A 15,038-nucleotide genomic window follows, 5' to 3' on the forward strand; every position below is an offset into this window, starting at 1 on the left:
GAACATGCTTTTACTTGTTTTAGCTAAAGATACCCGGGTGTATACATGATATCTATTATAACAACTATGAAAAATTGCAAGGGTATTATGACATCATCAACTCGCTAATTTGAATATTCATAGGGATTGGCCGTAAAATGTTTTCCGAAAAAGCTTGAAATCTTAAATTGTCATATCTTCCTTATATCTATCCGATTTTAAAAAAAATCATATTATGTGGGGAATTTTTCTCTTCCCTTTGAAGTTTATTTCTTTTTTAGAGTGGATTTCTCCTTTGAGGCATTTTGTATAATGTGCAATATGGCTCATGCAATGGCTAACAATTAAAATCTGTTATTAGATTTTTCAACATAAACTAATCACATTATAGCATCATCATCGTGTTTGCTCATTTTCTGTTATCTCCTGGTTCTCTGTGGTAACTGGAATGAACACGTCCTAACCCCTTAGAAAAATTAAAGGAGCAACCACTGATCTTTAGAAGAATAAACTGAACTTGTATCTCTCCATTGTATAGTTTGGCCTGCTACACTCCCAAAAGACCGGCGGAGGCAGCAGTGCTGCAATGAGGTAATATTCACGATGACGGGACGGTCAAAGCTAAAAGCTTATGTGTTTTGATCCCAGTACCTGCGGAAACTAGACCGGAAGTGACACGATTGCCCTTCATGTCAAGGCCAAAAGATATTGGTGATGACAGGGAGGTGAGAATCGTCTCACCTCCGTGGTGATGGCACGTGCATGGTTTTCCCTGTAGTCAGGCCAATAGCCTTGGGTCGTCGTTATAATGCAATATGTTTACTGTGACAACAACTATACTACGGAAAGCGCTCTGGCACGCACAATTTCTGACCATAGCATCCGAATGTATATAGGCTACAATTATTATCGTCACTATAAAGAGGGGTATGCTCCTAATGCAGCTAACCCGAAGGTCGATGTGAAATACAACGGCATCGGAATAATGATGCATGAAGGCTAAAGCATTGGGAGTAATGCACGACTGCGGTACAGCCCTTCGAGCGGGCATCTCATAGAATGGCGCATTTGCTGCCCGCCTCCTTGTTCTTCATGACACGGTCGCCAACGACCAGGCACTGTCGCAGTGCCTCCAGCGCGTCGACGTGTTTCTTCCTGTCGTAGTCGTGCGACTGGAGGGTGTAGTTCTCGAGCTCGAACAGGTAGTTGATGCCCATATCCTGCAGCCCGACGCGGAACGCCGCCACGTCACTCCTGACGACCAGTGGGCTACAGCAGTTTGTCATGATAACAATTGGGGGCTCGCCTGACAAAATATGAACAACAACAACAACAAAACAATAATCTAGCTATTCGACTGCAGGGCCCAGTCGAGGATATGCCTCCACCTTTGACGCAGGCAGTTCCACTACATGTTGTTACTAACTGAAGAACATGTTTCTAGTACGCGGACCTTGAGAAATGACCATAGACCCTCTTTTCACAGGAGAAATATTCCCTCGATCATCTATTGCAGTCCACGACATCAAATTACATTCCCATGACATTCCCCAATATAGCACAGTTTATGCTGGAAAGTGATGTTTAGCTGGAATTCAGTAACATTTGATCAAGACCTTTCGTTTCTGAAATTTAAGCATTTTGGCCTGCATTTGAATTATAATACCTATTTCGAAATATATTCATTTTGGTTCTTCTTATAGATCCGTCCTCTACCAACTTTTCATCATAAGCTGGGTTCGACATTAGCGGTGGCCAGGTGGCCCGGGGCCCCACTAACAAAAGACCCAGGGTGGTATTTTGAAATCCTTCCTGCGAAGACATTTCTTCCTAAGTCAGGATTTTTTCCTAAGTGGTATTCTGAAAATCTTCCTAAGTCATGGTTACTTCCTAAGTCTGTTCCTAAGTTTTTTTTCCCCCTAAACTTCGGAAGAAACTTGGGAATGGGGCGGGAATATGAAAATGAGGATGAGATATGCAAATTCTGACTTAGGAAGAAGTTGGTATTGGTTCGCGCTCCCCGGAGTATCGCACCTTCACCTCCCATGCATTCTTGCAGACTATTAACTGAGAACATTGCATATTCTATCATAACGGTAAAAACAACTGCCAAGCACAATGCGCATAGAAATTTTGACCTCCCATGCATTTCTTTTTCGGGCCACCAGAGAAAGGAAGTAAGTGTTAAGCCATGTTCCGATTTTTTTTTTCAAAGTTTACATTCATATTCTTGTTGGATAAATCCCTATTGAAATTCAAAGGCCCGAATTCACGAAGGTGGTAAAATTGAAACCATGGTTGAAACCATGGACAATTTGTATGGAGCGCCAAGTGTCTCATGGCCTATTTCGTTACAAAATTAGTCATTTCGTTGACGAAAAAGAAAAACATTTCGTAGCGAAATGATTGATTTCGTAACAACATAGCATAATAGCATAATACGTACCCGTCATATATCTAATGGTTTCCACAAGCTCTCTTAGATCTGCCGGCCTTAAACTTAGACGATTTGCACTGTAAAATAAAACAATAAATACACAAAAATTGAATTTTTCCATAACCCGGAAATCCTTTCATCCTACTGGTTTCCAAACACTTTGATTGAATGCCACAATCTGGCGATTTCAAGGTGAGTGAAATCACTAAATATCAATAAACGAACAATCTGTGAGTGTATGGTTTACTGCAGTTCGTCTTTGTAGTGTTTCATAATTATCCTCGCTGATTGAGAATTATTGGACAACTGTTTCTTTCTTTCCTCATTATGAACACATCTTGCAAGTTTCGGGAAAATCCAATAGTGCAACAATTCCGGTGGTAAATATGAAAGACCTGGCTGGTGTTAAATTTCCGGTGCTCATTTGTGGTGTTAGATTAAAACCTCCTGGTGTCACTTAAAAATATAAAACTGTTTTGGAATAGTTACGTAGTTACAGTTACTGTTCTTTTTTGTTGATTTTAAACGTCAACAGGACGATCAAGAACTTTCCAATAAAGTACTTGTTTTGTTTTGTTTTTTAGAAAGTGTGAAAATATTTACACCACAGGAACACCAGTTGGTGTGGTCTCCTATTGACACTGGGCGGGTGTTACACCATTGACATTAACACCAGAAATATCAAACCAACACCATGCGGTGTCATAGCTGATTTAACACCAGCGCAGTGTCAAAAATATCACCAACTCATGTCAAATTAACACCAAGAAGTGCCAGGTAAACACTTCTCAACACCATCACAACATACTTTCTACATCCGTAGGTGTGGTCCTCTATTAACACTTGATCGGCGTTAGATTTATATAAACTCCCATGGTGTTAAATTTAAAGGGTGTGTACAATTCTGATTGAGGCGAGGATTTAGCTTTTGAAGTTTTGCAAGATATTCAGAAACCACTCTATGAGATGTCAAAGAGCATGCAATTCTAAGGGGTATCAAAAGTTTATTTGATGAAAATCGGTTTTGAAAATTATGTCTGAGATATCCAAAAACAAGATGAAACAAAGAGATCCTAATAAAATGCGCGACCTGTCGCCTTTTATTATTATCCCTTTTTTGGATATTTCAGCCATTTGAAAACCAATTTTCATCAAATAAACGTGGAATCCTTCTTAGAATTAAATGCTCTTTCATATTTCGTAAGAGGGTTCTCCTTATCTCATTTAGGAATGTTATAAACTTGAATCCCCACCTCAACCAGTACTGTACAGTCCCTTTAACCCCAAATTCCACTGTTTCTTTCGTACTTTATCATAAATACACCCTAGAAAATTGCTGAAAATCTGATCATCCCTTCCCATGTTATTGGAAGATTGAGTTATCATATGTCCCTTTAATGAGATGCCATGATCTTTCACTATGGACTTTTCTTGCCTCATAGTGAACACACCCTGAAAGTATTGTGAAAGTTCGTTAATCCGTTTTCAAGTTATCTTGTATACAAACAAACAGACAGACAAACATATGGAACCAAAAACATAATCTCCGCTGGCCGCTTAGGTTTTACCTTCTGGTGGAGGTAATATGCTATACTACAGGTTTTCCCATCATTTTCGCACTTTTGTCATTCAATTTCAAAGATTTATTATTCAATTTCGTCCCGAGAAGCAGGTGGAACGCAAATCCTAGCTTCAATTTCGTCAATTGTCATTGTAATTCGTTTTTCGTCAAGCATTTTCGAAGACATATCATTCAAAATCGTCAGTTGTCATTCAAATTCGTCCCTCCCGCTGACGGATCGCAGAATGTGAAGATCAAATTCGTCTTTGTTCACACAATTTCATGAATTTTTCATTCAAATTAGTCAGATGTTGTCGATTTTTTATTTTGATGGTGAACCAACTTTAAGCCGACATATTTTTAGTTTCTCTCGTAATCTGTATCGTTACACATTATTCCCTAACCATTTGCTTTAACAATACACATAAAACAAGACAACCAACGAAAATGATTGAAGGATAAACGACAGTCAAAAGTCATAACCCAAGACAGTATGTCAGTGTCACATTTTGAACTTTAACTCGTAATGTTCAGGTTTTCGCATCATAGGCCTAATAGTCTGGGTGCCAAAGCGACTTTTTGGGCCTAACCTTGTTTTACCGTCCACCCAATGTTTTTTTTTTATGGTTTTACCCTATTTCGGGGGTGCTGAATCCGAATCTGGATGATGCAACTCTTGCATCCTTGAGGGTTTTGAGATATTCAAGATGGCCGCCAAAATGGCCGCCCGAACTGGAAATTCCCACGTATTTCCTTCTAAATGGTGATAGATTGAAAACAATTGACGGTTTTACCCTATTTCGAGGGTGCTGAATCCAAATCTGGATGATGCAACTCTTGCATCCTTGAGGGTTTTGAGATATTCAAGATGGCCGCCAAAATGGCCGCACCAATTAAAACCAGAATTTCCCATGTATTTCCTTCTAAATGGTGAGAAATTGAAAATAATTGATGGTTTTACCCTATTTCGAGGGTGCTGAATCCGAAACTGGACGATGCAACTCTTGCATCCATGAAGTTTTTGAAATATTCAAGATGGCCGCCAAAATGGCCGCCAATTAAAAACGGGAATTCCCACGTATTTCCTTCTAAATGGTGAGATATGGAAAACAATTGATGGTTTTGCCCTATTTCGAGGGTGCTGAATCCGAATCTGGATGATGCAACTCTTGCATCCATGAAGTTTTTGAGATATTCAAGATGGCCGCCAAAATGGCCGCCAAATAAAACCGGAATTTCCCACGTATTTCCTTCTTAATGGTGAGATATGGAAAACATATCATATTGTGATAGTGATGTAGAGAAGTGTACTGAAATTACTCAATATTACCTGTCTTAATCCATGAGCAGTTTTAATCTCTTCATCCATGAACACTCAATTTGGTTATTTGGTTTATATTGATGGTCTTGATGACATTGTTGAAGACACGAGCGGGACATTTTTATAGTTATGCTTCAATTTTTTTTTTTCAATTATGATGTAACATTATATATGTGTATATGTATAATATGTATACGTATATATAATATATTACAAACACACACGAGGGGACGGTCATATCACAGGTAACGCGAAAAAAAATTGAGTAAAAAAACAAACGACATCATGGAAGGTACTAATTTAAGTATAAGAAAATGTTAAGGAGTTTCCGTTCATACAGGACATTTTAGATGTCCCAAAACCTTCAAAGACCTTCAGCACCCTCGTAATAGGGTAAGACCATCAATTTATTTTAAAACTTTTACCATTCAGAAAAAATATATCAACATTGGAATTCTGCCACTTACTTTGGCTGTCATCTTGTCGTCTAAAAACCCTAAAGAATGGATGAATTTCAACAACCAAGTTTCGAGGGTGCTGAATAGAGTCTAAAATTTTCCAATTTTTGACAGTTATATTGGCGGTCATCTTGGACATCTCAAAAACCCTTAAAAAGAATACGAAAGTTCCATCAACCAGGTTCGGACTCAGCACCCTCGAAATAGAGTAAAACCGCCAATTGTTTTCAATTTTACACCATTTAGAAGGCAACAGAGGGTTTACATGGAAAATTTCGTTTTTAACGACCATTTAGGGGCCATTCTGGCGGCCATCTTTATTATCTCAAAACCCTCAAGGAAGCAAGAGCTGTATCCTGGAGCTTCAAATTCAGCAAACTCAAAATAGTGTAAAACCACCAACTGTTTTATATTTTACACCATTTAGAAGGAAATAGGGGTCCACATATGAATTTCCGTGTTTGGCGGTCATTTTTGGCGACCATCTTTATCATCTCAAAACCCTTAAGGATGCAAGAGTTGTATCCTGAGCTTCGGATTCAGCACACTCAAAATAAGATAAAAACCACCAATGGCTTTCAATATATGGAAACTTCCGTTTTGGGTGGCCATTCTGGCGGCCATATTGAATATCTCAAAATCTTCAATAATGCAGGAGTTGCATCATCCAGATTCTCCTTCAGCACCCTCGAAATAGGGCAAAACCATCAATTGTTTTCAATTTCTCACCATTTAGAAGGAAATACGAAGGAATTTTCGGTTTTGGCGGCCATTTTGGCGGCCATATTGAATATCTCAAAATCCTCAAGGAAGCAAGAGTTGCATCATTCATGTGCAGATTCGGATTCAGCACCCTCGAAATAGGGTAAAACCATCAATTGTTTTCCATATCTCACCATTTAGAAGGAAATACGCAAAGAGATTTTCCCCAGTGAGAAAAATCTCTTTGGAAATGAGTGGGAAATTCCGGTTTTGATTGGCGGCCATTTTGGCGGCCATCTTGAATATCTCGAGAACTTCATGGATGCAAGAGTTGCATCATCCAGATTGGGATTCAGCACCCTCGAAATAGGGCAAAACCATCAATCGTTTTCCATATCTCACCATTTAGAAGGAAATACGTGGGAATTTCCGGTTTTAATCGGCGGCCATTTTGGCGGCCATCTTGAATATCTCAAAAACTTCATGGATGCAAGAGTTGCATCATCCAGTTTCGGATTCAGCACCCTCGAAATAGGGTAAAACCATCAATTGTTTTCAATTTCTCACCATTTAGAAGGAAATACATGGGAATTTCCGGTTTTAATTGGCACGGCCATTCTGGCGGCCATCTTGAACATGTCAAAAACTTCATGGATGCATGAGTTGCATCATCCATTTTCGGATTCAGCACCTTCCAAATATGATAGAATTATCAATTGTTTTCAATTTCACACCATTTAGAAGGAAATACGTGGGAATTTTCGGTTTTGGCGGCCATTTTGGCGGCCATCTTGAATATCTCAAAACCCTCAAGGATGCAAGAGTTGCATCATCCAGATTCGGATTCAGCACCCTCGAAATAGGGTAAAACCATGAATTATTTTCAATATCTCACCATTTAGAAGGAAATACGTGGGAATTTCCAGTGCGGGCGGCCATTTTGGCGGCCATCTTGAATATCTCAAAATCCTCAAGGATGCAAGAGTTGCATCATCCAGATTCGGATTCAGCATCCCCGAAATAGGGTAAAACCATAGAAAAACATTGGGTGGACAGTAAAACAAGGTTCAGCCTCTGGCACCCAGACTATAATGCATGAAGCAAAGTTTAAATTTCATACCCTGGAAAGCAGCAAACATAATTATGTTATCCATTCTTTGACATTAAATAGGCGACAATTCTACACTTAAATTTTGTCTTTAATCATGTTTGCCTAGAAATTGTTTGTCAGTGTTTTCGTTTACGAGACGGTATACGTACACATGGTACATGTATGTTTGTTTCAGTGTGTACTGGGATTGCTTGTGTGTGTCTGTATCTGTGGTTCTGTGTGTGTGTGTGTGGGGGGGGGGGCACTTAGGTGTATGTTAACTCCTAAATGTAAAATGTGAACGGTTACAGGAAAAAAAAAATACATGAATGACTGGAAAATCACACCGAGTAGAGATATGAGACGAATATGAATGAAAAATTAACGAAAATGATTGACAAAAGACGAAATCGATCCTGCTGTTTTGAGTGCTGCGAGTGAGACTGACGAATTTGAACTGTAAATGACGAAACTATATGCCAAATGACTAAATTGAATGGACTTTATTTGAAAATGAACGACGAAAGACGAATTTGAAAGTAAGGTTGGCCTACTCTCGACATTCCGCGACGAAGTTGAAGTAAAAATATGTGAAATTGAATGAAAAAAGTTTGAAAATGAATGGGAAAACCTATACTACTAATAATAGTAATAATGATAATAATAATAACAATAATAATAATAATAGCAACAATAATATCAATAATAGTACAAATAACAGAATATGCACATTACAGAAAAGAAATATTGCTGATATTTACCTAACGACGAGAACACAGGTGTGAATTTCGCAGTCCTGAGACGAAAGAAAAGTTCTCTTCAGGCCGGACACCAACCTCTTAAAGAACCCACTGTCCCATTCCACCTCGTGTCCGTCGCCATAAACACCGGCTGCGCAAACAGACAGCACAACGGTTTATATTCGCAATTACATAAGGTGATAATTATGTAATATCAGGGAGGTGATACGTCTCACCTCCCTGGTAATATACATTCTTCTCATTATGGGAGATGCTACTTCATGTTCAGGAATGCATGGAATATACGCACAACAACATTATATGAATTGGACGAGGAAATGAATATCATCACTTTGCACGTATTAAATGACTATAATTATTATTCAATTAGGAAATTCTTCCGTCGAGATGTTTTCATTGCAACTGATTGACAAATTGCCCAACATCGACGTCGACGTTGGGCAATTTGTCAATCAGTTGCGACTATATAATATGTTTGGCTTATACCGAATCTGAACATTTGTCCCTTTTGATCCCCTTGTCCTCAGAGATTACAGCTTTGTAGAGTAACTTATTGCGTTGTAATGCTAAGATACTTGCCAAAAGCCTGACCCGTATGTGTATCTTTTGTTGTTGTTGTTCTTCTTCTTCTTTTCGTACAGTGGAAACTCTATGGTCAGAGATCTGATATAAAAGACCTGATAATGTTATAACAAACTAATTTCTCCGCTCCCAATGAAATTATTTCCTTTTTTTTTGTATTGTTTATTGAGTACTGATATAATAAGATATCTGATACAAAGAACAATTGTCTTGGTCCCATTGATCTCGCTATCATTAGTGACTGAGTTTCCACTATACTCCACTATATTCCACGATACTGATATTACTTGCAATGGCAGCTTGTTGCCTGATAACACAATAATCGATTTACTTTATTGTCTTTCTCCTCAACCACTTTATCAGGTATAGGTCATAAAGCCTTACTCATCTCTGTCGAAATTTTACTTGAGCATCTTATTGAATCTTGCCGTATAGCATGCTCAGTTTTTACTTTTTGTTCTTTTTCATTCCTACTTGTAAAAAAAAATAAAATAAAACATGAAGCTGAAAAAATCTAAAAAATCTAAAGGTACAATAATGAATGAATTTGATTTGATTTGATTTATTGGTTCCTGCATTATATCATTGCTCATGCAGATACATACATATATATCATATACATTGATGGTACCATACATTTAAATGGATATACATAAGCATTAATTGCTAACAAGGTAAGTTTCTCCATTACCTTTAGAATATACAGCAATACAGTTTCTTCATTGCCTTTACAATGTACAACAGAACACCACAGTGATGCAATGAATAACGCAGAAGGGCTACAGCTTAAGCATTGCTTGATTTGCATGCAGCTCTCGTACATAATACATAACATATAGGAAAATAGGGGGAGGAATGACTTGCATAGAGATAGGATAGGAGAAAGGAGAGAGGAGAGGTCTGTCTGCTTTCGCTAATACACAAAGTTAGATCAGGGAGGTGCTAGAGAAGGAGAGACAACTCCTGCTCTCCTCTGAAGTCATGCGCGGCACCGCCGAGAAGTTATGCGCTTAACTACAGGTGGAAACCAGGTGCTTTGACAAAAGAGAGCATCAATAATCGGGATTAGCGCTCTCACATCTAGAAATACTTGCCCCTACTGCAATTCGCTCTCTCTTTCAATGTGATGGCAACAATGAATTTGTGTACCTTGAATTGGAGCAGCGAATCAAAATGCAGTGTAAAACTGACAATTTTAACACCCTCAAAATCACTTTTCCACAAGGTGCCCTCCAATGTCTCGACCGACGGTACGCCACTGTACATTATATATGTATATATATAAATATATATATATATATATATATATATATATATATATATATATATATATATATATATGTATATATATATATATGTATATATGTGTGTGTGTGTGTGTGTGTATGTGTATATTGTGTAACATACGTATGGTCTATCGTGAGCCCCCTCCAATATTTGCCCCCCCCCCCCCCCATCCAAAACTGCTTCCGGCGCGCCTATTAACAAGTCTTTCTATGACTTTAGAAAGATTAGGAAGAATGGAGATAGGTCGATAATTCGAAACAAAAGAAGAGTCATCTTTTTTGTATATTGGAATAACTTTTGCAATTTTACATGCGTTCGGAAATACACCAGTTGACAACGACAAATTACAGATATGTACTAAAGGTGTCAATATACTCCCAACAATCTGTTTTAAAAGAGACGTGCTCATGTCATCATGACCACATGTATGACTAGATTTTATAGAATGCACATATTATTATGAAGGATCTCATTAAAATCTGTTGGTTTGAAAAATAATGAATTATCGTTTGACGTGCCCAAGTACTGCGAGAAATCTGTCCGTGTATGATCAATCTTAGAAGCTTGACTAGGACCTATACATTACAAAGTACTCATCAAAACAACATGCTACATCTTTAGGATTACAAAACGTTTGCCCATTATTCGTAATTTGAGATGTTGACACCTTCTTTCGCTTACCAATGGCGTCATTAATAACCTTCCAAATGGCTGACATATTTCCAGTAGCATTTTCAAAAGCTTCCGTATACGACATTCTGCGGGAAAGCCTGATAATCTGTGTAAGTTCATTTCTGTATAATTTATATCAATAAACATTATCATTATCAGGATGTCGTAAGCTATTTTTATGTAAAACATTTCTTTTCTTAATGGAACGAAGCTACCAAGTGAAGATGTCGAGTTCATTCCTTGTCTTGTTTGTTTTGTTTTGTTTTGTTTTTTTCTTATTGTAGCACGTAGATTAAAGGGATGGTACAGTATTGGTGGAGATGAGAATTGGGCTTTTAACTTTCTGCGAGATACCAATAAAACACTTATGAAATAGTACAGAGCATACCATGTTAAGAGGAATTCAAAGTTATTTGATGAAAATCGGGTTTGGAATAACTGAAACATCCAAAACAAAGTAAAACAAAGCAATCATAATAAAGTGTGGGTCCCACACTTTATTAGAATTGCTCTGTTTTGGATATCTCAGCCATTTCAAAACCAATTTTCATCAAACAAACATTGATTTCCTCATGGAATTACATGCTCTTCATATTTGATAAGAGTTTCACATTATCTCATTAAAAAATGTTGGAAACCTGAAATTAGGTCTCAACCAAAACTATACGATCCCTTTAAGGAAAAACAAACAACTCGCATGTCCGGTAATGAACTTCTACAGTGACATACATTTTGTGGGAGGTATACCTACCAACTTGATTGCCCAGTTCGACCATGAAGTTGCCGCCGAGTCCACGCATGCCTCGGTTGTCGACCAGGCTGATGAAGTCCGAGATGTCATAGGAGTTGAGGGCCAGGGTCTTCGAGGCCTCATTAGCAAACCCTTCGGGGGCTAGATTGTCCCACGTCTCTCCCGTGGCGTACAGAGCAGAGTTTATGAAAGCTGACTTGCCGACGCCTGTTGGACCAAACAGACCTATGCGAAGGCGCGCCGGTGGATGTTGCGGTCGCTGTCTGGCTGTTCGTATGGTCGATCCTGGCCTGTAACTACTTATGGCACTCCGCAACTCCATGATTCTAGAATCCGCCATGATCAATCAATAAACCCCGATGTCAGGGATAACACCGGACGAGCTCTCCAGCGAAACGTTCGCTCTGAAAGATGACAAATAATCGAAAGGAAAAATAGCAAGAATTGTCTTTAATCACAAGTTTAGTATAGCACTTGAAGCCCACAGATAGGGCTCGATTCGGGGGAGTTAAAATCCCTATCTACGAGCTCTTCAGAGGACGACACAGGTATTTTATGGGTACTTAATAACCAACGCATCCCCGCTCTTAGATCTGCTGCTATTTTTAGGCACTGGTTTCCCCACAGCAGACTGCTATTACGGGGAATTTCGTGATCACAGCCAAGGGCGTACCGGGGGGGGGGGGGGGGGGTGTTTTGGGTGTTCAAACACCCCCCCCCCCCCTTTGCCAAAAGGGGGGTGTTTGAGGTGTTCAAACACCTCCCTTGGGCAAAAGGGAGGTGTTTGAGCTGTTCAACACCCCTCTTCAGCAATGTTTAGATGTTGACAAAATGAAACAAAAGCTGTCTTTACCGCTTTTATTTCCGTTTTGAATTCCGCCTTTCCTTTCTTTTGTGTTCATTTTCTCTCTCTCTCTCTCTCTTCCTTGTTTTATCTTAATGTTTGTGTGGATGATGATACATTATGGAGTTACATAGTATCATACGCACTAAAGAACTCGTGTACAGTACGTGTTAAATAATACTACGTTTACTACTGTACCGCGCGCGAAGCTGACCACCAAAAGTGTGCACCAGATCGCTTAATTTCAGGTCTGAAAATCCAAAATCTTCCTCGTCTGAGAGGGGGGTATCCCCCCTCCCACACCCTCCCCCCACTCGGTCGCTCCGCTCCCTCGCACAGATATTCCAACTCCAAGTCCCTTCCCCACCCACCATCATTACAGAACGATGCCCCTGGGATGATTGCTTTATTGACTTAAATCAAGAAAATAGACAAATACAATACCTACAGGAAGATAATACCAGTACCTTATTACATACAAAGAAATGGAGATCCATATTACCATTTCATTGAATATATTTGGGCATTATTCAGGGCTATGCTACGTTTTTAAAGGGGGGGGGGGGGTGGGTGGTCAAAATCCCCTGTCAATCAAGAAGAAAGAAAATCAAAAGATAAGAGAAACAACAACAAAAATTCTTCGTTCTTTCAAGGTCCGATTTTCCGCCAAAAGTCGGCTGATAAGCAAAAGAAAAAACAAAACAAAAACAAAAACAAAAAGTCTTCATATTTTTGCTGCCACTTTCCTCATACTTTATATTTCATGCAAAACAGTGGTACATTCGATCCCTGTTAACTGTGTGTGTGTGTGTGGGGGGGGGGGGGCGCCAAGCTTTTCCCCCCCCCCCCATCCGCTGGTAAAAAAAGAATAAAAAACTTACAAAAATGGTAATTCAAGGGGTTAGTAAACTGCTTTGAAATCGATATGAAAGGGGGATCAAGAAATAAGATATTTTCTAAGATTTCTTTTAACCATAACTAAAGAGGTATATAACGTGAAACATTGTTCAAAAAGTCCGGAGCCGACAAAATATTACGATTCAGCATGATTCCTGGTTGGCATTCTGAATATAAGCAGGATGTGCGCAGTGTACTCAGAACATCCAAACGGCAAAAAGAGTTGCACAATGTGACGTAGAATGTACACCTTTGTACCTTACGCTTCGTATATATCAAAGCTAGATCATTAATGATTTTGCAGTGTTGCTTTATACATACTAGTCTATATCAAAATGGCTTGCATTGCCAATAATAAGACTTGACCTGGGCTATTTCCTAACTTTTTCGTGTATATAAAACACACACACACACACACACACACACACACAAACAATTGGAGGATGTTCTAAAGTGCAGAATTTGGATATCCTTCCCCCATTTGGTCACTTCGACGCCCCCTCGCTAGTCATACCTCCCCAAATCATGAACATAAACCGACACCCTTGACTACCAGTGGCGAATCCGCCCCCCCCCCCTCAATTTCCAAAGCGTAAAATATAGCTACAAAAGGCAGTTTTTGGACTGCAAAATGTCATAATTTTCAAGCTCGCTCGCTCCGCTCGATCGCATTTAATCGCTATGCCATTCTTCTGATGTTCCTGCCTGTAATTGCCAGCAGTTGCGCCCGGTGCGCCCCCATTATTATAAAGTATAGCTACAAACGGCAGTTTTGAAACTGAAAAATGTCAACATTTCAAGCTCGCTCGCTCCGCTCGCTCACATTCAATCGTTATGCTATTCTCCCGATGTCACTGCCAGTTATTGACAGCAGTTAAGCCCGTTGCACCCCTCCTTAATTTCCAAAGCCAAAAAAGTATAGCTACAGACGGCAGTTTTGGGACTGTAAAATATCAAAATTTTCAAGCTCACTCGCATTTAATCGCTATGCCATTCTCCTGATGTTGGTACCAGTAATTGCCAGCAGTTGCGCCCGGTGTGCCCCCCCCCCTTAATTTCCAAAGTGAAAAAATACAGCTACACAAACGGCAGTTTTTGGACTGTAAAATGTCAAAATTTGCAGGCTCACTCGCTGCGCTCGCTCGCATATTATAATCGTTATGTTATTCTCCTAATGTTGCTGCCAGTAATTGCCAACAGTTGCACCGGTGCGCCCCCCCCCCCTTCATTTCCAAAGCGAAAAAATATAGCTACAACCGGCAGTTTTTGGGACTGTAAAATGTCAAAATTTTCAAGCTCGTTCGCTTCGCTCGCTCGCATATAATCGTTATGTCATTCTCCTGATGTCGCTGCCAGTAATTGCCAGCAGTTGCGTCCGGTGCGCCCACCTAATTTCCAGAGCGAAAAATATAGCTACACGAATGGCAGTTTGGGGACACAGAGCATGTCAATTATTTTCACGCTCGCTCGCTTCGCTCGCTCGCATTAATCGTGATGCCATTCTTCCGATGTTGCTGCCAGTAATTGCCAGCACTTGCGCCCGGTGCGCCCCCCTTAATTTCCAGAGCGAAAAAAACATATCTACAAAAGACAGTTTTGGGACTGTAAAACTGTCAAAATATTGTGAAGCTCGCTCGCATTTGATCGCTATGCCATTCTCATGATGTTGCTGCCAGTAATTGTCAGCAGCAGTTGC

General features: G+C 39.5%; 1 protein-coding gene across 1 annotated transcript; it reads right to left on the reverse strand.

Moving 5' to 3' along the window:
* Positions 1-1,031: 1,031 nt before the first annotated feature.
* LOC140231500 (uncharacterized) lies at positions 1,032-11,941 on the reverse strand. The gene is made up of 4 exons (XM_072311633.1): positions 11,602-11,941; positions 8,310-8,439; positions 2,426-2,493; positions 1,032-1,285 (listed from the first exon to the last, which is right to left on the reverse strand). Exons 1-4 carry the CDS (start codon positions 11,939-11,941, stop codon positions 1,032-1,034), a joined length of 792 nt encoding a protein of 263 aa, XP_072167734.1.
* Between the last annotated feature and the right edge of the window lie 3,097 nt (positions 11,942-15,038).

Source organism: Diadema setosum, chromosome 8 (genome assembly GCF_964275005.1).
Source record: "Diadema setosum chromosome 8, eeDiaSeto1, whole genome shotgun sequence".
In the NCBI taxonomy this organism is placed as follows: domain Eukaryota; kingdom Metazoa; phylum Echinodermata; class Echinoidea; order Diadematoida; family Diadematidae; genus Diadema; species Diadema setosum.

What these genes read in the sequence shown, in the direction of transcription:
- LOC140231500 (XM_072311633.1), bottom strand. Translation starts at nt 11,941, where the DNA reads ATGGCGGATTCTAGAATCATGGAGTTGCGGAGTGCCATAAGTAGTTAC. An exon ending in CGAACTGGGCAATCAAGTTG is followed by an intron (nt 8,440 to 11,601) that starts GTAGGTATACCT and finishes CTGTTTGCGCAG; the next exon opens with CCGGTGTTTATGGCGACGGA. An exon ending in ACCTGTGTTCTCGTCGTTAG is followed by an intron (nt 2,494 to 8,309) that starts GTAAATATCAGC and finishes TTTATTTTACAG; the next exon opens with TGCAAATCGTCTAAGTTTAA.